Source organism: Nannospalax galili, unplaced genomic scaffold, assembly GCF_000622305.1.
Source record: "Nannospalax galili isolate Female #2095 unplaced genomic scaffold, S.galili_v1.0 scaffold1272, whole genome shotgun sequence".
Taxonomy (NCBI): domain Eukaryota; kingdom Metazoa; phylum Chordata; class Mammalia; order Rodentia; family Spalacidae; genus Nannospalax; species Nannospalax galili.
The window spans coordinates 636,337-661,752 of record NW_008332402.1 but is presented as its reverse complement, the minus strand read 5'-3'; the positions used below and the strand labels follow the sequence as shown (position 1 = coordinate 661,752).

Genomic DNA, 25,416 nt, shown 5'->3' with positions numbered 1-25,416 from the left:
ATTTATAAGTCACCGGTGGGTTATCTGTATCAGTTCTAACAGTCTTACATTCGTATTGTAGGGATAAATGTTATTGGAATCACCTGCGGGATAATTGCATTGACTTAAATGAATACTTAAATAGCTTCAGTTAATATAATTTCCATGAAATAAAGTGAATCACTGTACTTTTCAGTGTAGGTAGATACTACATGTGATTAAAATGAAAAAAAAAGTTATTTCTTGACATACACATACTGATAACAATTTCATAAGTTCTTTTGGTATGTTTTAATACTTTTAGAGTAATTTTCCCCCAAACCTAAAAATATGTTAAATCATTTCCTTATCTCTATAAATACACAAAGATAGAATTTAGAAAAATACTATACCTAGAAAGACTTTTTTTTAAAAAAACAAAGAAGTTCAATGAAAATTAAAGGCATTTATTTTATACACTTATGTTTTTAATAATTGTTAGTCAAAGGCATTTATTTTATGCACTTCTGTTTTTAATAATTATTAGTCACAATGTTGACTATACTGATTAAGAATCAATTATCACTTATATATCTATAATAAACATTAGAGAGTAATAAAATAATGAATGGAAAATTGAACTTTATATCCCATACAGGCCAAAATATAGCAAGAAACAAAGCTGTAATGTAAAAACACTAATAATCCTTTTAAAACTGAAAGGATTTTCAATGAGTTGGCTGGTCTCTGGGGGCATCTACTGGAAATTTAGCAAACTGCAGTCACTTCATGTAAATTTGATAGCTTTCATTATCCATCTTAATACAGATATTATTTTAATTGATATGCAAATAAGGTGACACTCAAATAATATAAATGTAAAGTTCTGCGTGATATTCTATCTCATCCAACTGGCAACAGCAAAACACGTAACTGTCTATGAGGAGTGAACAAACACTCCATGGCTTAAAATGCAAATAAAGTAGGTGGCACATCAGATGGACAGGTCTCAAACCATTCAGTTCTCATTTTTGGGCAATAAGCATTCCCATATTTAATGAGGTACTGTTATTAACCTAAGTAAAATGAATACAACACTTTTCAAATTTTATGACGGTTTCTCTGAAATACACTTTACATATTGGTACATCCACCAATCACAAATTATGAACGCTGTTACATGTTAATATCTCAAAAAGTAGAATTTTATTATGCCTGAATTTTTAAAAATCTCCGATTAGTCATTGCAGGGTGAATTTGTCATTAGAATGAATATTGTTGATTCTCTTAGACATTTCCAATCCTAAAGAGTGGACATGTGATGAACACAAAATAATCATCACCATGTACATATACTTTCAACCTACGTCAGTAAAGCAGCCCTCTTCATATTATTGTACCAATGACTAATCATATGATAAGAATTTTAATATCACAACCATTGTAATAATCTCAACTCTAAAATGTATAGGTTATAAAAGAAAATTTAAAAATAATTTTGAGTCTAAAAGTAGTGTGCTATAAACTCCAGCATTATATATTTTATGTTGCTGTAATTTTATGAAAAATCCTCCTTACAAAGATCAGAATGGCTAGAATGTAGCAAGTATTAATTTATTTGTTTTTCTGAAAATCTCATTAGAATAACTGACCAAATAAATGTGATATCATCAATTTTGTAAACTTAATGAAAATCAAAACAAAAATGTTACCAATAGCTAGAATGTAAATATTAACACAGAAGAATATTTTGTTTCAGTTTATATTCAGATTCAATTCAGGTATTTAGGCTAACTTGATAATTTAAAAATAAATAAATGTACCATTCACTAAATAGAATTGTTATGCAATTATCTAAACTTGATAATTTAAAAATAATATCTACCTCTCACTAAATAGAATTGTTATGTAATTATCTAAACAGTTTTAAATTCACCAATTTGAATCTTCAGAGGAAACTGTTATATATGCATGCTTTTCTTTGTAGTTTTGGTAAATACAAATGCATATCTATTAATAAAAGTTACAAAGCTGAAGCTTGCAGTACTTTAATAGCATACACACAAATTAGAAAATGCTATTTAAAAGTTTTATTTAACCTAAGTTCAACTCTTAATTTTTTAAAAAGAAACTTATTAATAAGATTAACTCATGGCAAAACTGTTATTAATATAATTCTTTCAACAGAAAATAAACATTTAAAAACTTGGTCAACAGGAATTCTCCCAATAACCCAATAAGAATCCATGTCAAGATGCATTACTTTATTTTAGGATACTTGGAATACTTGTATTCCATGAAACAAAAGTTAATTCACAGTTTCAGTTGGTATAACTAAATATTTGACATTAAATTCAGTGACTTATCTGAGACTGACGATTGTTTATACCCAATAATTAACTTATTGGTGCTAATTATCAAATATCACTGGAAAGCCATATTTTTTTCAACAGGCAGCACAGGACTGTAACACTTCAAATTCTTTAAATAATTCCCTTAATAATATAAAGGCATTTTTATGTGCAGATTTTGCAGAAAATGACTCAAATGGCTTCCATCCAATCAAACATCTTAAGCATAATGCCAACCATCAGTTGGATGGGAACAAAAATGCACCAGTCAGTATAAAATAGCACCAAGATGTTTATCTACGAAGCCATGACACAGAGTTTTTACATCCTTTGTTGAAAAAAATGTCAAACTTAGCTACATTTTAAAAAGTGTCTTTTGAAGTTTGATATAAAAGACAGGAAGAAAACTCTTCATATGAGGTCAGTTATACACAGCATGTTCATAAGCAATCTAACTATCACCTATTCTTTTGAGAAAGTCAAACTTGCTTACAGAAGAATGAAGGCTAAAGATTAGATTCAGTAAGCTGTGAACTGAGTGCCATTTTTAAAGGATTTTTCAGGGGAAAATCTTCAAGACAGAATGAAACAGAAGTTCAAACACCTTTGCTTAAATGAGGCAGTCACATAGATCCATGTTTTTTTCTTTCAAATTACACTGTAGTTCTCAATCAGAGGAAACGTAACAAATAACCATAGTTTTACAACTATGGTCCATAGTGAGAAAAAAGAAGTCTGAATCGGTAATATAATTCCATTATATTCTGCATTCCAATAAAACATCAAACATGAATAAAATAAAACAAACATGAGCTTCACATATTATGACTACAAACATGTAGATATGAACATGCTATGACAACTGAGTATTTTTATGTAAATTAATATTGTAATTGTGTTTTAACATAAAACTCCACAGGATATTGCACACGCACTTTGCACCCACTCTAATTTTTTGAAATGTAATTTTATTGCGTCCTCTACAATTTTCTGAAATTTTATTAGTTGGAAATTTTTTCTGAAACTCTGTCACCTATTTTTACTTTTTCTTTCAGTTCTCTCCATATCTTTATAAATAAAAAACTATTAATTTTCCACATTAATTAAGTGAAATATCAAACAATAGAAACAGAATGCTGGCAAATATACAAACTAATCTTAGTAAAAACAACAAGTTGCCTTAAAAAGAAAACTTCAACTCACTGTGTTCTCTTTTCACTAAAGTGTGTCATCCATTTTATCTTTGCAAGAGTTTGATGAGTTTTGCAAGTAAATTCTGTTTCCTCTACACTTGCTAATAGTCATGAGAATCTGTAGTTTGCACCTTCCCATTAAAAATGTATTGTATTTTTTTGAAATTATTCACCCCGCCTTTTATCCAGATCATGTCTTTGAAAGGAGGAAGTAGATAATAAATGGAATAATTCATGATTTCCCATTAAATATGAAACTTTCTTTTGCAGAGTTTAGAAAATGAAGTTCTACATAATGTACAAAAGTTGATTAGAACTTTTTCAACCTTTTCAAAAAAAACCTCTCACATTAAACAACTACATGAGGAGGTTTCTTTGGGGAAAGTAAACCAATCAGTGTTTACACCTATAGTTCTATGCTATATAGTCTACTACTTCTTCCAAATATATACATTTCTTTATACTACTTAAAAGGTATTAAAATGGCGACAGGAAAATAGAGCTCATCAGCATGACAAGTATTTAAGAGAAATATGACATGCTTAAATCTCAAAGGAAAAAACTACATAAATTAAAAATGAAAACAAAACATTAATTATGCTCTTTTCCACAGTATAAGGAAAGGTTCTGTACAGGTATATACTAAAACCGGAATTGTGGTTTTTCATGTATGGCCTTTCTTCTTGTTAGGTAACAATATTCTGTCATGACAAAAATACATTAGCTTTTAACATTTCATTTATTTATTTATTTATTTATTTATTTATTTAATTTATTTATTTATGTTTTTACAAACTATCTGCTGGCATTCTGCTAACCAAACTATTGTCCCCTCTTACTTCCTATCTTCCTTCCTCCCTTCCCCCCTTTTTTTGATAAAATAAATAAAAAGTTAAAGTAAATGATTTTTAGGCTCATTCCAACACTGTCATTTTATTTCTTGGGTGAGAAATCTGTGGTAATTTGACTAAAGAGACATGTCAAGTCCTGACCATTCAAAGGCAGATGTTGTCCTCATTTTTTTTTTATTTTTTAATGTTTCTGTCATAAGAATGGTACACCTTTTCATCAAACATACTTTAATCCCCCCCCATGAAAAAAACAAATTAAGAATATATTTTCCACTGCCAAACTTAAAGACATAAATTTTAAGTAAGTACAAAATTACAGGGCATGTGGCAAAACCTTTCGTATTGGATGCTCTTTAATTATCATTACAAAAAGATGGGTATTACGAAGATGAATGGAGAAATGAGGGTTCCTCATAAACTGTTTATACACAGGATCAAACTTCCAGAAAATATATAAACAGACTTAAATTGATCATTCTGATGCTTTGATTGGACAACATCTGGGTATAAATATCTTGTTTTCCTGAATGCCACATTGAGTTTATTGCAGCTTTCAGAAACATTTAGGAAATTACTAGTCATGACTAACGATACTTAAAATCAAATACAGGCATTAATAAGACTACTGAGAGAAATAAGTATTTTTGAGAATACAAAATAGGCATGAATTTAAACTTTAAAACTGTATAAAACAGATCCACAGTGGGCAGAGAACACATCACCTCTCTTTTATGTGTATTCCCACATAACACTGAAAATGCCAACAGAAGAAAAGCTTGCCAGACTATTAATATCAGAGAAAATAGAATTCAAGCAGAAAACATTAAGGGAGCATAAGACTCAGAGATTTATCAATGGATAATTTACCGAGAAATACGGCAGGCAGGAGAAAATGCACCTAAAATGCAGCTTCATAATATGTAGAATTAACAAAGCAACAAGAAAGTTATCTTAATATTTTTTTCTCAGAAACTTACAGATAAAGTAGAAGGACAATTACAGGGCTCACAGTTGCCTGGGCTGAGGGAAATAACAGATTCAAACTGATTATTAGATTCTGACTGATATGTCTAACAGCTATCCAGCAAATAAACACAGAATTTATATTTATTTTTCAAAAAGAAGACATGTTTATAAATGTGTAGTGGATACACTGGAAATTTCACAAACTGATATCACACACAGCACACTGTCTAAGAAAAGATTTCTTTTCAACCCTGCATTCCCTTACGGAAAGAAAAAAGTAAAAAGCAAACATAATAACTCTTCACCTGCAAGTGCATAAACATTATTCTAATTTAGTCATTGCTTAAAAGTGAAACCATTATGTACATTTTCACATATTTAGAATATTAAGGATGCCTAAATATCAAATCCCTGAGAAGTCATCACCATGGAGAAAAGCAGTGTACAAAAGAGCAGCTGTTAAAACTCAGGACCAGCCGCTATGAGTGAGAAGCTGGCTTCAACTCAAGATGTCAGAAAAACTCTAACAAATAAACACAGCGAAATAAATCCTAAGAAAAGAATTGTTAAGAGTAAAATGAAAAACAAAATAGAGGGAAAACAATGACCTTACAAGACAAACATAACTGGCTGAAAAGACAAAGAGGTCACTGTAAGTCTTATCAAGAACAACAAAAGCAGTACCCAAATGGAGATGTCATACAGCTATGTGATAATAATATAATTATAATTATTGCAATATCTACCTTATGTTTATGCTTAAGGATGTGCTGGGTACTGTGTTCAATACTTTGTCTATAATCATCTTATTTAAACCTCCCAATGCTTTTCTGAAATTGTAGGGCACAAAAAGAAAAATTACATATCAACATTATGACTGAGGTGTAAAATGTGCAAACACATGCACACATAGACACAGAAACTTGTAGCAAATTAAACCCAAATGTTTACAAATTTAAGAAGACAGTTCAATATTAGAAAATCTAGTAACTATATGAATATATCATCAAATGCTACAAAATTATTTAATGATGTTAAAAAACCCATTCATGCTTAAAGAAAGAAGAAACTACAGAAATTCTCTGTTGGTGATTGTATCTACCAAACAAAAAAACCTATGGAAAAAAAGCCCTTCACACTTCGCAGTATGTTAGAATCTCCCCCACGAGTCAGATGTGTGAAGGAATCCTGCTACTGTTCTTAACACTGTTGAAAACCATTGTTCTTGTTAGTGTGGGGCTAAGTAGTTTAATGATACCAGTTCTCCTAAAATAACATATAAATTTAGTGTAATCTCCATTTAGGACTTGATATTTTCCTGACTCTTAAGCTAATTCTAAAATCCATACAAACTAGCAATATGCAAGAAAAGCTTGACCATTCAGATCAAAGAGGGGCACTGTCTGCTAGTTTTCAAAACGTATTTCAATTGTATCAATGAAAAGGGTTGTTGTGTTCACACCAGAAAAGGCAAAGAAATCAATCAGTAGCACAAAATATGTATGTTCATGCAAAGGCATAAGTATACACACATGAGGATTTGACATTTAATTAAGTAGCATTTCAGTTCTGGAGAATGATTCCAGGACCATTGGTGATTTATTTGCAAGTTTTGAGAGCTTCCTTTCTTAAATTAGTATTTTTACATAACACATATAGCATGCATAGTTTATGTTATGATACCATTCTACATTTAATAGCATGCTTAATACACAGATCTGTTTGCTAATTGCCTCCCTATCCCTATTACATGAGAGAGGTTTATAATAAAGTAATCACTAAGAGCTTAGGGTGCTTAATCCTGTCAATCACCTGTGGTAGCAACTTTGTGAGGACATCTATTTTGAACTTCTGTGTTGGAATTGTTTGGGGGGGGATTGAATAACCTTTTTCTTGTATTCTGTATCTCCTCAACCCCTGCTCCATTTCCAGTACCCCAAACCACTACACACATTTAGGAGGTTACAGAAGGACTAGTGAGGGAGAGACGCTTGTCCATCGCTGACTCATCCGAAAGAGTTTGGATGTTGCTCTCAGTTTTGGTTTATCTGGACATACAGCCCTAAGTTCAAAAGCCAACCAGTAGATTTAAAAACACATTTCCCCATTTGTCTTGATCCTGGTTCTTTTAATGACAACTATAATGGTAGTTTGATTTCTTCTTGATGATAACCATGTCCCCTACCCTATAAAGTAGCTTCCCTTCATATATAATACTCTAGAATTTCATAAGGATGTATTTAAAGGGTTTTCTTAAAAAAAAGTTTTCTGTCATTCATTTTCTAAACTTTTTCTGCTCTCATTTTAATATTTCTTTTTCTCTGCTAACTTTGAATTTAACTTTCATTCTTTTCTAGTTTTATGAAAGGAAGCTCAGAGCATTGATTTTGAGCATTTCTACTTTTGAAATAGCAGCGATTCAATACTAGAAATGTCCCTTTAACCACCCCTTCAGCTGTGTCATTACATTTTGCTATGCCTTTTTTTCTTTTTCATTCACTTCAAGTGTTTACTAATTTATTTTGTGATTTCCTCTTTGATTATTGGGCCATTTAAAAATTGGTTGCCTAGATTCCTAATTTGAGGGAAATCTACTGAGATATTTCTGGTATTAATTCCAATTTAATACTATTATTTTAAGAGAACACTTTTGTTAAAGAATTTAAATCCTTAAAAGTATATTGCTACAAATCCTTAATGTTTTGTAGCAATATATATTATCTACTTTGGCAAATGCTCCCTGAGGATTTGAAAACAATTATGTCTTGTTGTTTGGTGGAATATCCTGTAAATGTCAGTTCTTAGAGGTGATTAAGTGTGGCGTTCAAGGCTTCTATATTCTTACTGATCTCTCAGTAAGAAAAATTATTGAGAAAACTGTCTTGGAATATCCACAAATAATTATGGACTTAGCCAAGAAGATGTAATATTTATAACAAACTTTAAATAGCCATTTTGCTTTTCATTAGGGGAACAAAATTCTATTACACGGCTCCATTTTTGTTGTAAGGTTATGTGCTTTTACTTTGGAATTTGATATCAGGAAAGTGCTTGTGTCTCTTTAAAGAGCTGATGGGCATCTTTCATCAATAACGATAACCCTGTGTCCATCATATCCCCCATTTGTCCAGTTTGCCTAGAAGTTCAAAGTGAAACGTAATCTCTCACAGGGACTTCAGCATTTCTAGTGGGGGCTATGTTCTCACACTTCATCCTTGGTTGCCTTCAACTTTCTAGTTATAAGCTGACAGATGGGTAATACCAAGTTTTATCTTCAAACTATTCTAAGAAGAAATAAAAGTGTGCTATATTATGAAATCCAGAAGAGTCTGGAAGGTGAATAAAAATACAAATCCTACTTTCAAAGATTCTCAGTTTGGATAGAGTCCATTTGTTTTGGGAACTCACAGTAAGAAAGACATTTATATTGTAGTTCAGTCCCTGTATACATAATGCATGTAACTGCATGAAGCAAAAGTTTAAAAGCACTACACACAAAATATTTCAGTTATCTTATATTAATATAATCCTTATAGCCATTCCAATAGACCAGCCTGTCTGTTACTGTGTATATTTTTCCAGATAAAGAGGATGAGATATAGGAGGTTAAGTAACTTACAAAGTCAACCAGTTCTTTATTTGTAAATGTAAATCTGTAAATTAAGTCCAGAGAGTTCTGGGCTTAAAATCTATGCTGTTCCATTACACCTGGCAGCTTCCCAATATTGAGCTTTACTGAATGCTCTTTTTAAAAATTCTACTTTATGATACTCTCTTTTCATTTTTAAAATGCTGGCCATGATCCCCAAACTAATGGGTCAAAACCACTACTCTCTAATGGGTTACAATATATAGTTTGTTAAATATTAATACATGGGGAAACAAAGTCCACATGCATGATTGTCCATGGCTATTTGGAGAGCTACATAGAACAGGAGCTTTGGATTCTACTGTGTGGATGAGAGTGGAGCAAAGGAAGCCTCATAAAGCAAGAAACCAGTGAGCCAAGGCTTGAGGCTAAGAAGATAAAAGCTCACCAAGTACATGAGGCACAAGGGGAGAAGGAGAGTATACTGGGCACAGTGTAGGTGCCAGGCTATAAGGTCATGGACATTCACTTATTGATTCACCGTCACCTCTGAGCTGTGGTCCTCATGGCTATCAAAGATGTGCAGATGAGCAGAATAGCACTCTCCAGCCTGTCTTGGTGCTCAAAGCCCAATAGAAGAAACAAACCAGTGGTGATAACTCATTGTAAGTGCTCTGATGAGAGGACTATTTCAGGAGAGCCGCAAGTTTACCTAATGGAATTGAACCACTTAAGGGCAAGGGAGAGCCACTCTATTAAGCCTAGGGGAAGAGAATGGCACTGAGGATGGGCAATAAGAGAGACAGTAACAGTGGCTACCTGGGTAACTCCAGAGGGAGATGGTATCAGAGATCAAAATGGGGTGCAGACAGGATGCCCAAGGGTCAAGTTCAGCTCTTCTACTTATTCTTTGGTGACCTTGGTCAAGTAACTCAGGATCTCTATACTTTCTTTCTTCACTGTAAATGGAACTGGCAAGCATTTTTCTAGAATTAAATGAATGACTGCAGACGGCCTACTTGAAACCATATCTGAACATTCTGAGTGGTCAAGAAGTATTACTTTCTATTATTACTTTTACAAAATAAATTTCAAAGTAGAAGTGGAAGGGATTTAACTGGAAAAAGTTGCATGCTTGGATGTGAGCAGCATGAGTTAAAAGAATATTCATTGGGTACCTGCTGTGTGCTGCACACCATTGGAGGAAGCAGAGACTCAACTGTGAAAAAGATGTTGCCCCCATTGTTCAGGTTGGTTCGGCAGAGTCATCTTTCATTTCTTCCTTTGTTCGTTCCCTACATTCATTCTGTTGTAAGCACTGATCTCCCTGAACTCCCCACAAGTACATTCTAAATTAGAATGTTTCTTATCATTTTCTTTCCACCAAACTAGACACGACAACCTCAGCTCTCCCTTGGGATTGTATCCCAAGCAGAAACACTTGGAGCAGAGAAGGCTAAAATGAGGCTCCCTCATGCCACCTCCTTGTTGCAAAATACTCCTAAAGTTTCCGAATATGCTTAGAATACAAGTTAAGTGCCTCAGAAATTATTCTAAGTAATTTCTGATCCCTTAAGAACAATGTGAATGGAGTAAAAAAAATCCACACAAAAGAAGGTAGCCAAACAATACCTTGCTACTGATTTTTTAAAAAATTTAAATATTTTATATAAATGAGTGTTTTGCCTACATGTGTGCAATGCTCATGGAGGCCAGAAGAGGGTGTGAGATCCCCTGGACCTGGATTTTTAGACAGTTGCTAGATGTCATGTAGGTGTTGGGAGCTGAACCCAGGTTCTCTGCAAGAGCAGCCAGTGCTTTTAACCATTGAACCATCACTGTTTTAAATCTTTACTCTGTTATTAAATCTTTATTTAATTCTGATGATATAAGTGCCTCAAAAACAGTGCCTCCAAGGCCAGTCATGACCTGCCCTGCCAGTATATACTCGGTGCTTTGGCCTTGCAATGGTGGCTAGCTAGTCCTTTTGTTTTCTCTGTCCATTGGTATTTCATATGTTAAGCTTCCTTCTCACAATAGTTTTCTATGGGAAACAGCATAATCAAGCTTATTAAATTTAACTCTAATTTCATATGCATTTCTGAGTTGACTACCTTGGTCCAATGGATGGCTTTGCTCTCTCCCTGACAGTAATACACACAGGCCATTTCTAGAGCCTTTTTCAAGGTGTATAACCTCTACATAGATGCTGGTTAGCCTCTCTGACACCGGTAATTAGTGGCACTGGTTATTATAATAACATCTCCACTTTCTAACATAAAGCAGCAAAAAACAGCAGGGCATATACATAGGCCAGGGACATGGTGTTTTATAGTTGCCACAATATCAATATTTTAGGGGTTATTTTTCAAGGTCATAGTAGAAATTTAGGAGGTTCTGAATGGTTTTGAGTGTCCCTGTTTTAATACTGACAGAACAAAATATCAAAGGCAAACCCCAACAAGATAGAATCATCATGCAACCACTTACTTGGCAACTTACCTCTTCAGAAGTTTAAATTTGCCAACCCCTTCAGAGACTCTTATTTTACAGAAGAGCACGATGTTTTGGAAAGAAAACCAAATGATTTCTCAAAAGCAGATAAAAATAAATGGGGCAGAGAAACATACCTGAAGGAGTTTAAATTCCCACAATGTTGCTCTGAACCACTAGATTCTGGATAAACAGCTCAGCTCTCTACATTTGTTTAGAGTGCTTGGCTACTGTGCAAAACCAGAGTGCAGGTCACAGAACATGTGTAAAAGCATGTCTAGAAGAATCTAAGATTTGAGATGAAGATCTACTTGGTGAAATGTTAATTTACTTTAAGCCAGTAAGAATAGCACAACTCAAAATGAAGCAGAGAAAAGGCTTTAAAACAAGACAATGAATGGTTGTTTCTTTCTTTCTCAATATGTGTGCATGTGTTTGGTGTGTGGTACAAATGTGTGGAGGACAGAGACCACCATGTGACGCCTTCCTAATCACCCTCCACTTTGTTTTTTGACAGTGTCCCTCACTGAACCTGGAGTTCACCAATTTATCCAGACTGATTGGCCAGTGAGCTCCAGGGATACTTCTGCCTCCCCACTGGGATTACAGGTGCTCACTGACACTCTGGCTTTTACTTAGGTGCTGGGTTTCTGAAATCAGGTCTTCAAGTCTGCACAGCAAGCCATCCCATCACTACAGCCTTTGTTTACATTGCAAAACTTTTGCATATGGCAACTGGTACTCCTAACTGCCATTATCTGATTCACAAGTGATGCTCAGCTGATGATGCTGAAAGTAAGACACCCCAAAAGAAAGCAACGTCACAGAGAAACACACAAGTCTGAACCCGCTTCTTTGTCTCCATATCCAGCTTTGGGATTTGAAGCAGGAAATAACATCTAGCAGATTAGCATTCTCTGTCCCTAGATGATTTTGTTCATTTGTATCCTCACAATGTTGTAAAAACTGCCCCCCAGAAATTTATGTTGGAATAAATGACACTTTTATTACTCTGCTTCTCAAAACAATTAAGATATGATAATAAGTGATTCTTGAAAAAATATCAATGCATTTGGTTAATATTACACAGAATAAAAACCCAGTATACACGAAGACTCTTGACACAACATTCCTCGGTAGGTAAAGATTGGTTAACATAGTATCAATGACCTTACATAGTAAAGACTTACATAATAAAGTGAAATTATCACTGTCAAGTACAAATATAGTATATTTGACTTTAAACAAGGCATTGAAAAGACACAGAAATAAAGCACACTTAAAATATAGTAAAATAAAGAAGGGACAACAGAACATGTCTGTAATCCCAGCACTTTGGAGATGGAGGCAGGAGAGTTGAGTTCAGGGTCATAGGGGGCACCTCATCTGAATATGGATCAGAAGAGTTCAATGACCTCTTTAGCTGCAGTGAGTTTGAGGCCAACCTGGGTTATATGAGGCTCTGTCTCAAGAGAAAAAAACAAGTGTGATGAAATTCTTTCTGTAAATGTAGATGAGGCAAAGCATGATGTCTCTCCCTTTGAACTATTCTACCCAATCCAAAGTGAAACAGGTGAGACTTGATCCATTACTAGATTTGTCTAGTTAAGAGCACTGACTGCTCTTGCAGAGGACCCAGGTTCGATTCCCAGCACCCATATGGTGGCTACAAACCGTCCTTAACTCCACTTCCAGGGGAGTTTGAAAGGGAAGATTGAGGGGTGGACGTGATATAAATACAGTGCTCAGGTATGAAAGTCTCAAAAAAATTAAATTATAAAGAAAGAATCAGTTGTCAAAACTTCAGATTTTTCCTTTCCTTCAGCAACGTGATTAAGAGCTTAGCCTGTGACTGTTCCTACACAGGACCTAGGTTTGGTTCCCAGCACAAACATGGTGGCCAGAAACAGTTCTAGGGAACCCAAAGCCCTCTTCTGGCTACTGTTGGCATTGCACAGCATGGGTGTACCTCCATATAGTCCAATACACTCATACACATAAAATAACAAAAATAATAAATAAAATATTTTTTAAAAATTTAAAAAACTGCATTAGCTTGTCTTACTTAGTTACTCATTTAAGTTGTATGATGAGGCAGGAAAAGAGCATCCAGGGATGGTCACATTCAAAGTGACACACAACATGACAAGAAAGAGCACCAGCAAGGTCACACTGGAAGAACACAGGAAGGGGAAATAGGATCACAAGGTCAGAGAGGTCAGAAAGCCTTGGGATGTGCACAGCTTCCAGCCTGCTGGTTTAGATATCATCAGAAGAGAGAAGCTCTTGGAACATTTTAGACAGAGGGCTGTCTTAATCCGATATTTTCAAAATTTTACTCTGACTGCTAGATTTATATGAGTCTTCCAGAGTAGGGAGACTGTGTTTTCGACCTTAGCAAGATAGGATATATTTTGGCCTTGTATCTGATGGGGCATCCTGATGGATTAAATGGGGCTAAGCAAGGCTGCCTTGGGGAGAGACTGTGGGAAGACTGTTGGAGTGGGCAAGAATCTAGTTTGGGGATATATAATCTTGAGTAGATGCATCAAAGGGGCAGTTAAATGTCAAAGTTTGGAGCCTGGTTATGAGATCTGTATTGGACTTGTCAGTGTGGTAGCTATCAGGTCTCTGCTAGTGTTCAAAGGTATAGGGTTGGGTCCAGTGGGATACTAGCTGGAGTGGATGGCCTAGGAAGGAGCCCTGGGCTTCTTTTCCACTGAGAGCTTGACAAAAGGGATGCGAAGAAATGAGGCAGTATGGTCTGGAGGAAACTGTCCAACGAGACTTACCAGAAGCCACAAGTACAGAATGAAAATGCTATACTCTGTCAAATGCTATGAAGATGGCATACGAGATGAGGACAGGAACAGAACCTTCCAACAGGGCAAAAATAAAGGGTGCTAGGTCAATGGTGAGCTTTCAGCAAGCACTGCAGCCACAAATATATTCAGCCAACTGAGGCAAGAATGAGATGGAGAAGTATTAGAATGATGTGTCTTCTTGCTGTTGAGGGTAGGGGAGGAACATGAGCTAGAACTTGCAGGGGATAAGAGTGAAGAAATGTTGAGTATGATGGTCCATGCTTGTTATTATGACATAAAACCAGTGTGTATCAAGTGTGTTAATGAATGCATATAAACATGTTACCATTTTAAGAAGCATAAGGCAATAGAGTGAGGAATCTGAGGTCTCTCTTAGACGGTGCTCTTACCTGATTGAAAATGAGATTATTCAGTTATTATGCATTACACCTTTGTATGCTGAGGATCTATGATGACTTGTTAGTTAGATCATTTTATTTTGCTAACCAGATAAAGAGCCAAACTCAAAATCTGTCTTTGGTGACAAGTTTCATCCTATCATCTCAGTCTTCTTTGCTCTCCTCTTGGCTGCTGGGCTGTACCTCACAGTACACCAGCATTCATCCGTTCCCTATCTGTCTATGACACATAGGTCTTAATAGCTCAAAGATGTGTTAAGGCTGTGGGATGGGGCCAAGTATCTTACAGTAAAATATCATTGTCTCTCCCAAAATGAAAAATCTCATATTAGATAGAAAGTACTTAATATCTGCTTGCTGACCAATTTATCTTTTTAAGAGTTGAATGGCTAGTGAAAAGTTTTATGCAGCAATTTCTCAGCTAATAGAATGTACACAATTCTTGGTACCTTCTGGGCATTCCTGGGAGATGCTGAAATCATTCATCAATTTTCTTTTTATGGGTTACTCAACTAGTTTGTATAGGATGAGCTCTAGAATGCATACCAGTAAAAGGCAAGCTCTTGTCATATGAATAGTCTGCATCTACTGTGTCACACAAACAGCTTTTGTCTAGACAAGTATTTGTGTGTTAGGGATGATCAGCTTTAAGACGAATGCCCAGAATTACTGGGTGAAACTGTTTTCTGTAACACAATGATAAATATGAAATCACTTTGGTAATGAACTTAGTGGAAAAATAATATTATTAATATTATTAAAAAACAGTCATCAATATAGTCTATTTTGTATTCTCTTAGATGAAATTTCTTCATCTAAGAGATAAAGATGCACTGAACACTTAGGCACATATGAATTTCTAGTTCGTTGACTTTTACAAAGCATAAGTTTAATTTTTATTTTAATTCTTAACCCTTAAGCTATTTGAATATGATCATATTTAAACCAAAATATAAATATTACTTATGTATTTCCTACAATTAGCAACCACATTATCATACAATAATGACCTTTAATTTTATGCAGCAGGTTATCATGGAAAGTAAATAAGTTGTTGATACAAATTACATTTAATTAAGCATCTCACACACTGTACATAGCACTCTATAAAATAGCTATGTAGAGATGTGGCAAGTTTTTATTTATTATTTATTTATTTACTTATTTCAGCTTTTTTTGAGACAGAGTCTCATGGTAGACCAGGCAAGTCTCAAATTCACAGTGTAGGGAAGGATGAACTTGAACTCCTGACTGCCTTCACGCCATCAGTGCTTGGATTATAGACATGTGTCTCCACTCCTTGTTTATGTTGGCTGGGGATTGAACTCAAGTCTTCATGCATGCTAGGCAAGCATTCTACCAATTGAGCTACATCCCTAGTCCAGTTATTGTAAAATGTTATCATTCTGTGAAGGAACTATTGACAAGGTGAACTATTTCGATTGTCCATGTGATATGCAAATTGACAAAGATTAAACAAAATGAAGTATATTAGAGAATTAGAATTTTACACTGTATAAAACCTATGATAAAAATATCAGGAATAGTTCTCGAATAGAATTAGCATTAAGCAATGTACCAATGAAATCCTGTTTGTTTGTTTGAGATAGCTCCCTGTAGCTGGCCTGGAACTTGCTATGTAAATCAGGCCTCCATTTCATAGAGATCTGCCTGCCTCTGATTCCATGTGCCAGGATTAAAGGTGCGTCCTACCATACCTGGCAGATGGAATCTTTTACAAAGATTTGGTATATAACGTATTATAGTTGAAGCATTTGTTGAATTCAGTATGACACATTATCTTTTTTAAGATTTCCATTCTTCAATATTTGATCTAAAGAACTGGTTATAACAGGCTCACCAAGCCTCCAAGTAAGCAATGTTAAACCTCTGTAGCGTTTATTTCAAATTTCTATTTATTCCTTACTAACGTACATATTTTTTTGTATTGCTTTTATTTGTTCCACAGATCAGATTCTAATTAATGATAAAATCATAACACTTACATTGTTTACTTAAAAAATAAATTCAGACAATTTAGAAGTTTTCTTTCATTTGTTTGTTTGTTTCGAGAGAGGGTCTCTGAGTATCCTATGTAGACCAGGCTGGCCTTGATCTCATAGAGATTCACCTGCCTCTGCCTCCTGAGTGCTAGGATTAGAGGCATAACCCACCTTGATAGACAACTTAGAAGTAATTTTAAAGTTAACAGTGAGCTATCTCATCCACTGATACTTTTGTGGGTTCTTGGATAGAGGGAACAAAATATATCACGAAGAGGTTTTTTTTTTGTTTTGTTTTTTAATTTTTATCACCAAGGAAAAAATGATACACAAATCTTTCTCTGAAAGCTCCTTTCTCCCTATGGGGGTAACATACTTTAAAATGGAGATTAATAAGGAATTATGGCTCAGACTTAACTAAATATTGCAAATGTGATAGTATAATATCTTGGTAAATATAAGAATTTTGAGAGCCGTAAAATTAAAGACTTTGATATGTGTAAGATCAATAGACATAGCTTATCACTATTTAATATGAACTTTAATTTTTAAATGCCATGTTCCAGTGAAAAAGTGTACTGCCCAGAAAAAATGAAATTTCAATAAAGAATCTAGACAAAAGAAACAAACTTTCTATTAAAGCCCCTTTAAGAGGCTATACTTACGCAGCGACCTCTTCTTTTGACAGTCCTTTGAAATTCACCTCCAAGTAATGATCTATGTCATCTTTTTCTTTGATCATCTGAGACCTAAGTGAAATGGAAAGAAATAATAAAGCACCATCTGACCAAGCTGAAAAGCTTCCAAATACATGAACCGTCACCAGGAAAATGGAAGCATTCAGTAGCTAGTTGTAGCAACAGTAAATGTTCTGCCATGGTTATAAGGATAAGTTGATCATTTCCAAGTATCTTAAATGAAAAAAAAAGACAGGGAATAGTAAATCTAATGAATAAACTCATTGTAACAACCCATATGCTGATGTCAGTGGAGTTTTCTTTCAAAGCTCAGGTCACCCATCTTGCTCATGGAATTCTGTGGTATAACTCTCTCACTACTGAAGTATTTTCTTTGTGTGGAATCTTAAACTAAGGAACTCATACTGAGGGTCATCTGGGGACATAAACTTGACTTGTTAGGCTTTAATATATATGACAGAATGCATGAAAACTGTTGGAGGGGCAATGGAGTACAGACGGGGAGGAGTCTAAATATGATTAAGATGAATGAAATGCACAAAATTCAATAAAAATAGATAATGAAAAAAGAACAACTGTTTGATAAAAACACGTAAAACTGATTTGTTTCAAACATAACTAAAGTGTGCCCAGAAGTGCTGTTGAGATTTTTTTTTAAATGTTTAAATGTTGTTTTATTTGTTTTGCTTTTGTTTTGAGACAGGATCTCACTATGTAGCTCAGTCTGGCCTTCTCACTCTGCTGCTTCCTGAGTGCTTCAAATACATGTGTGCACCACCATGCATGGCTGAATAGTCTTTTAAATCATACACATATCTCAAATTTTTATTAGAATTTCAAGAAGCAAACAATTTTAAAAAGACTTTACTGAGGAATATTTGTAGTGTGTTACATCCTTCACACTTTGAAAAATAAACATGCTGTTAAGTTCTCCTAATCCTGTGTCTATGGTCCTAAGCATCCCTAAATAGCTATGTTTTACTTGGTGCATTCTTATTAAAGAATATTTGTAAAATCTTTGCTCTAAATATTAAATAATAAACATATTTCTTTCAATTAAAAAAATTCCATCTGATCTTAGGGATGTGAGTTTCAGTTATATTTATTCCTCACTTTGAAAAGAATGTATAATCTCAGTCATTGAAAAAAAGCCAGGAAGAACAAGCTCGCTTAGAATTTGTGACTATTTCACAGTATTCGAAATTAAGCACACATATATGTACTATATGTACCACAAATTATGCACATATTCAAAGATTTCTTGGCTACAGAAAAACAAGTATTTGATTTTCGTTTAAAGAGAACCTTTATTTTTATTTTATTTTATTTTTATTTTATTTTAGTTCGGTTACATATTTATTTTGATCCAGGGGATTGAATTTTTCCAAGAAATGCTAAGAGTTAGATATGAGAACAAAGAAATTTTGTAATATTTTTATCATTATGCTTTGCAGAAATTGAGACTTGTACCTATAAAGAAAATAGCCAACTTGCACATGGAAATTACTTATATTGGTAAGCAATGTGTTTTCCTAAAAGTCAACACAAACAGAAATGGCAATTTCAAAGTAGCACAGACTCAGTTAATATTCATAAATATGACAAATGCATCAAGTTCTCTCTTCTGCATTTTTCTAGTGATAACTTGAGCAGCTCAGAAGTCGTTCCCCAGCAGCAGCAATTTGGGGATGTGTTTTCAGGCCCCAGTGTCATTTTACCAGCTAAATCATGCCTGCCAATTTACTCCACTAGGAAGTATACATCCCATTCCTCCAAAACAGAAATTAGCTTTTGGGACCTTGTGGCTAAAAACCACATCTTAAAGCTTCTGCTTTCTTTTCTCTGTGCTTATTTAACAAAGAAAACATCTTGTAATTCTGTAGGAAACATGAAATAATTTTGTAGGAAATAAAATAATTACATTCCTAATGTAGTTATATTAGGAATGTAAAATAATTACGTTAGAATGTAATTATTACACAATGACCACTAGCTTGGAAAATAAATCTATTGGTAGTATTTGAGAGGTTCACCAAGCTTTTCAAAACAGCAAATTTTAGTATTTGTCTGTAACAATGTATCATCTCTTTTCTTCAGACTACCGCAATTTCTGAGGTGTGCTATTGACATCCCTGATGCATGAATTTTATTCTGTAGGAAGAGAAATGTGAACCAGGGCCACATACCTTGGAATTGTTCCTGGAGAACATGGCAGCTTCTGCTTGGCTAAGACTGCGAGCTTTGTACAAGTCACGGGCAGTGGGGGAAAGGTGGTCATTGGGGACTGCAAAACATAAGCAGAAATGGCTGTTTAAAGGATAAAACTTCAAAGGCTCCCTTACGACATTATTAGCAGTGCACTGCCTATTGTCTGAGGTGAGGATGCCTCTGTGTGCACAGCTATTCCTTTTGTTACTCAGAAGCAATGCTGAGTGAGTGGCTTCTCCAAGTTGCTTCTTTCATTATTTCCTTCTGCCCTCTGCCTTTTGAACAACTCATTACTTGTCCGCTTCTCCACCCCAAAGTGATTTATGAGAAAGTCTCCAAAATGCATTGACAATTCAGCTTTTGTTAGTTTGGTAAGAGACATGGTTGTAATTGAAGAGTTTTGGGATAGCTGTGGATTTTCATGGTTCATTCTTGGTCTTCTCTTGGCACCAATAATTAAAAATAGTGTGCACTTTGCTGTTTTCTAGATGCTTCATCACTCAAAAATAAAGGCTTCCCTTAGAAGTGATAGATGTTAGGAATGATTCTCAATAAAGAGACATCTTCCCCTAGAATGCACAAAGCTTAAACATTAGAATAGAAGATAATTTCAAAATGTATTGGTTTTAAAAGTTGTTTAAAACAATGTTCTCTCTTGCACTTCAGATGTGTCAAGAATTTGATACAGTGTGAAAAAAAAAAGGCTTTCCTCTGGCCTACAATGCCTGGGGGCCCTGATGAAGACTCAGAAGTTGGAGTAACCCCACAGTTGGGACAGGTCTCATCTCTACTCATTTATCTGGTAGCAGAGGCTATCAGCTGGAATTCCAGCTGGACCACACATACATGTGGTTTGGATATATGCCTTGGGTCTCCTCATTGCAAAGCAGCTTCAGGACTTCTTAGGGACAGTGCAGGTCTCTAAACGCAGTATCTCGATGAAAAGTCAGATGGAAGCTGTTTCCCTCTTGGGGTCTAGCCTAGAGGACACATAGCATTATTTCCACTGTGGTAACAAGCCTGTCTATACTCGAGGTATTTAAACACAGAGCCATCCACCTATGGTTCACACTTCAAAAAGAAAAGGTCACATTTTAAGAAGAAAATGTGGAGTGGGAGAGTTGATGGCAACCTTCTCTGAAAAATGCAATGTAGTGAGCAATGAGAAAGGCAAGTCTACAAAATTCAGTTATCAAAACTTTACCCCCAAAAGAAGAACAATGATTCTGATGTCCACAGGACCTCGAATAGAAAACATCACTTTAGCAAGGGCTCATAGTTGCAAAATATCCCATACTCCTGTCAATTAGAGAGGCAGCCAAAAGGCCAAGGGCTCCTGGTACCAACGCTTTGACCTACTATATCAAAGTAGTTTCTCCAAGTACTTGAAAGGCTAGTTCTAAGTTTCAAATCACTTGTCTCCAGCATTTTAGACCTGTGTGACCTGGGGTAAAACTGTCAATCTAGGCCGTGTAAACATTCAACAGATGTTACTGAGCCACTACTTTGTGCAGGTGCTGTCTTAGGTGCTGAAGATACAACAGTGAACTAAAAGACAAAGATTTCTGACCTCATGAAATTTCCATTATGACAGTGAATATGGAAAAAAGAAGACAGTGCATTCATAAGCAAAACAGAACACAAGACAGTGATAAATAAGACATTATAAGGTAAAGTACAATGCAAATGCTCAGCAATTTTGGAGAGTAAACAAAACCAAAAAGCAAAGAAATAAAAATTAGGGGACAATGGAGGGTCTTGAAGTTGCTGTAAAAACTCTATTGCTTTCTGACTGAGGTAAAAATCAATTGGAGGATTTAGAGTGTGGAGGTGATACAACTTCAGTTTCATTTTTGAAAGTTTATTCTGGATTCTCTTGAGGTTAGACCATGGAGTAAGGAAGACCAGAGAGCAGAGAGGCTATTGTGGAGGTATCTGTGAAATCTGGTGGGGGAGGATGGTAGCTTTGGAAGGATGGAACATGGGGTGGCAGGGCAGTCAGACCTGTGACTGAGCTGTCCACGGATGGTGGAGACAATGTTGTTCATCCTCTAGGGATATCAAATCATTGCAGGATGGGACTGGAGCAGGGCAGGCAGAGCACTGAGACTTGAGGGAAAGCCTTGTAAAAGCCAGTATCAGTAGAGCTACTCTTGTGCTTTTGAAAATGATGATCACTGTGGGCTAAATATATCTTTTTGCAAAATTAGATAATTCAATGCATGTCATTTTTATTTTAGATGTATCAGAATCCTATTATGGTCTAGACATAATAGCTCCATGAACCATAACATGTACTTACTGCATGCATTTATAGATTACATAGTTACAGAGTTATACAGTTAAAGCACACAGTCAAAATAGAAAGTGCTAGTCTTTTCTGCAGAATAATAGGATGGTATTATGACAGATAACTTCATAATATAATGACAATGCTTTTTAATTTAAAAAGATTTTTTTCTGATCAGATGTTATATTAACCAGTTGATCTGTCTGGATAATGAAAGCCTTATGCAGAACACGTGATGAGAAGTCTTGGCTAACATAGAACAAGCTTCTTACACAGGTTTGAAGAGACACCAAAAGCTCCCTAAACACACTTCTCATGAGCTTACTACAGAAGATGTGAAGCCTGTATTCTAGAGTGTTCCAATTTAAAGAATAGATTTGAACCAACATAGTTCTAAGCCCTCACTTATCTCTCCCTAGTGGGCTTCAAAAAGGAACAAAGGCAATAGCTATAGTTCCTCCTGTAAGGGCATCCCATGCCCCGTGAGTGAAGACTGTTCTGAGGGCCCCACTTGGCTTTCTAAGGCTTATGTTGGATCCTGGAGCCAGAACAGTCTCTGTGCAACTGTAGGAACTTTGGAAGGATTCACCAACAAGCTCTCAGATTCTAAAAAGATGAGCTATGTGCAGACTGATGGAACAGACCTACAAGTTCTGATGTACAACACATCCCATTGAGATGTATATAACCTCCCCATCCCTCAGAACTGACCTACCAGTATATTATGCGAAATTGGGTTCAGTGAATTCTGCTAGAAAATATAAGCGTCTAATTAAATCTAATGCAAATGATACATACAGAGAGGAATTTGTCTTCTTTGTCACACAGATCAACTATGGATTTTTTTTTCAAGTTCTGAGTCAATGTTTCCTACCATTAAAGTTTCAGCTGCCAGCTTCTTCATTTTGCTCTCCTCTGATCTGAGCTCATGAGCAGCAGGAGCACCTTTACTCTTAAATTTAGTTTAATGTAAGTATTGCAAGCCCTGCTGGCAAGCCTCAAGGCACAAACTCTGAATGAGAGGTGGTCAGAGCTGAATTATAAAGTAGGGGAAAAAGCTATTAACTGCATGCTGAAAAAACGGCGTGCAACCCATCTATGATGGAAAGTTGAAGCTTGGCACTGGGGGAGAAGTCCAGCAGCCTTTCTCTCACTCTCTCCTTGATCCTCATCCATGTCCTACCTTGCCATATGCTTGTTGGGCAAAGCTATTTTGTTTTCCATAATCAATACATGATATCTATTTTATACATGGATAATGTGTAATTTGAAGTACCTGCTTCATGTAGTAGTTGGAACGTACTCAATATTTAATGTGATCCTGTACCAATCATTTTCCTAAAAATCTACTCTTTTTCATGCCTTATCACTTCAGTCTTGTTTTTGCTGAAATTAAAGTAGAAAGGAGTTGTATTCCAGCAAGGAACAGCAACCTAGGGGAACTAAGGTAGTAAAAAAAAAAAAAAAAAAAAACCAGCAATGAAAAAAAAAAAAAAAAAAAAAAGCCAGCATGTTTAGGGAACTGTCATTTCAGGGTTTAGTTCTTCCTGCGGAATTGTTAACATGAGCTGCATCACTTTCCTAGTGTTGGCCAAACAGCATCCCCAGCTGTCAGTGAGTTCGAACCCAGACTTGGCAATTAGGAATGTATTCCACTTGTGCCATGCACTATCTGATGGAGTCCAACCGCAAAAGTGGAACCCATCCCCCTAAGCCATCAGGGTCCACCAAACTTTATTACCGCTGGGGAAAATGCAGGAGGTTAATAAACAGCTCAGGCTCAGGTGAGTAAGAGAGAAGGAGAGGCACCTCTCTGGCTGGTGCCCAACTGAGCTTAGCCTCAGAAACCAAGGCTGAAGAAGTATGTTGGGAGGACCCAGAGGCAGTCCTCCTCCCCCTGTGCCAGTGGATGGGCAGAGCCACATGTGGCACTACAGGGGCTGAGACAAAGATCAAAAGGCCGCCCGGAGCCATTTCATTGTTGGTATTCAGAAAAGATTTGGCGCATTCTTTGATCTGCTGGTTGGCTCTCCTATCAGAGGCAGTTACAGCCTCTAAGTTTGGCCCCCACATGCAAAGACAAATGAGAATGGAGAAACACAGGATGAAAGGTTTGCATTCTGGGTCAGGCTGAATGTGTCCCATGGTGTGAGTTTAAATCTCTGGCCTCCAAGTAAAATTCTTCAAAGAGTAACCCTCCTGCCCACTGTCCCCTGAGATGCCCCTAACAGGAAACAGAAAGGACAGTGGGCTACTGTGTACACAGCTATTTGGGGAGGGACTCTAGGCAATGCCTGGCATCTCCAGGCCCAGTCACTCTGGAGTGAAAACCAATGATGTAAAACTTGTTCTTAAGATTCAGGACTTTTTATATCACAAGCTCTTTTGCTACAAAAGATGAAGAAAACTGCAGAAGAAATGTAATAGATTATACACCTTAAAAGAGTGTAAGTTCATATACATTTAAATAGTCCTTAAATAACAATGGATGTTTATATCATAACACACCAAGGACTTTGTGGTGGACGACTAGATAGGTTGTTAAATAAAAAGTAATCGAACCTTACGCTTATTAGTGATTCAATCAAACCATCAAATAGGGGAAGCCTTTAAAGGTTAGCCATGTTTTATCCAACATACCTTTACAGATTACTGGCGAAGATCACTCTGGACTCTCAGATGCCAGACTAAAATTCAGCAAAATACAACAACATAGGAGAAGGGGGGAAAGTTAAAAACTGGTCAGTAGAATAATTCCTCTGACCTTCCCCAAACAAGAGATAAGTCTCACTCATAAAAAATTCTATGTATCTAGGATGTATTTAGATGAGCTAGAAAGCAATATGCCCAAATGTAGACACTATGAAACTAAATCACTAATTGAACAAAATGCAAACAACTGAAATTGTGTGTGTTGACAATAGTTCAAGCAAACGCGACACAGGATAATCACTCCTTTCTCTTACATTTATAAGACGGTGCTGTTTTTAGGAAGCCGAGAACTGAGAGGGTCTTAGTTTCTTTCCGTCTCCACCCACTTCTGCGGAGGCCTGGTCTACTTATTGTCGCACCTGTTTGTTTTTCCTTAGAGGGCCAGGTGATCCCAGGAGCAAGAAGAACGCTTTCTGCTCCTCTTCTTGATCGATTCTGGAGGTAAAGGGAGAGGATCTCCTTTTCAGGAAGCTTGAGGCCAGAGGATGGAGGCCGCTGATGGAGGAGGTGTTCCTGGGATTAGGAAAAACGCCTCGCTCTCCTAGGACCTGACCAAGTCTGGTCCTAGCCTCAGCCCCGCCTCCAGGAACCGCAGGGCTGACAGGGGACAGCTCGGGCTCTGGGCTGCGGGGATCAAGTTCCTGGCGCTGCCCCTCTTCCCGCGGTGGGAGGCTGGGCTGGGGACGCAAACGGCGTCTCCAGGGAAACAGAGGGGCCCGGCGGGGCCGGCCGGGGCGGAGTTGGGCTCCACTCGGTTCAGGATTGGGCAGCTCCAACCCCTTCAGCATGGGGCGGTGCCTGGGGAGGGGGTGGGGCTTGCGGCGGCTGGGCGTGGCCTCCGGGAGGAGCAGCCTCTTCCGGTTGAGCTGCCAGAAGTTTGG

General features: G+C 36.3%; 1 protein-coding gene across 4 annotated transcripts in view; it reads right to left on the bottom strand.

Moving 5' to 3' along the window:
• Ttc29 (tetratricopeptide repeat domain 29) overlaps window positions 1–25,212 on the bottom strand; it is a 227,248-nt gene extending 202,036 nt beyond the window's left edge. For 2 of the 4 annotated variants that reach the window (XM_017796729.2, XM_029560810.1), the window contains exons 1-3: window positions 24,790–25,212; window positions 19,512–19,609; window positions 17,293–17,376 (exon numbers count right to left, since the gene is read on the bottom strand). In XM_017796729.2, coding sequence (XP_017652218.1) covers window positions 17,293–17,376; window positions 19,512–19,603 — 176 coding nt within the window. In that variant the 5' untranslated portion in view covers window positions 19,604–19,609; window positions 24,790–25,212. Of the gene's footprint in view, window positions 1–17,292; window positions 17,377–19,511; window positions 19,610–24,463; window positions 24,511–24,789 lie in introns of all 4 variants that reach the window. The other 2 variants (XM_029560809.1, XM_008827488.3) reach the window with 2 other exon arrangements.
• Window positions 25,213–25,416: the final 204 nt, after the last annotated feature.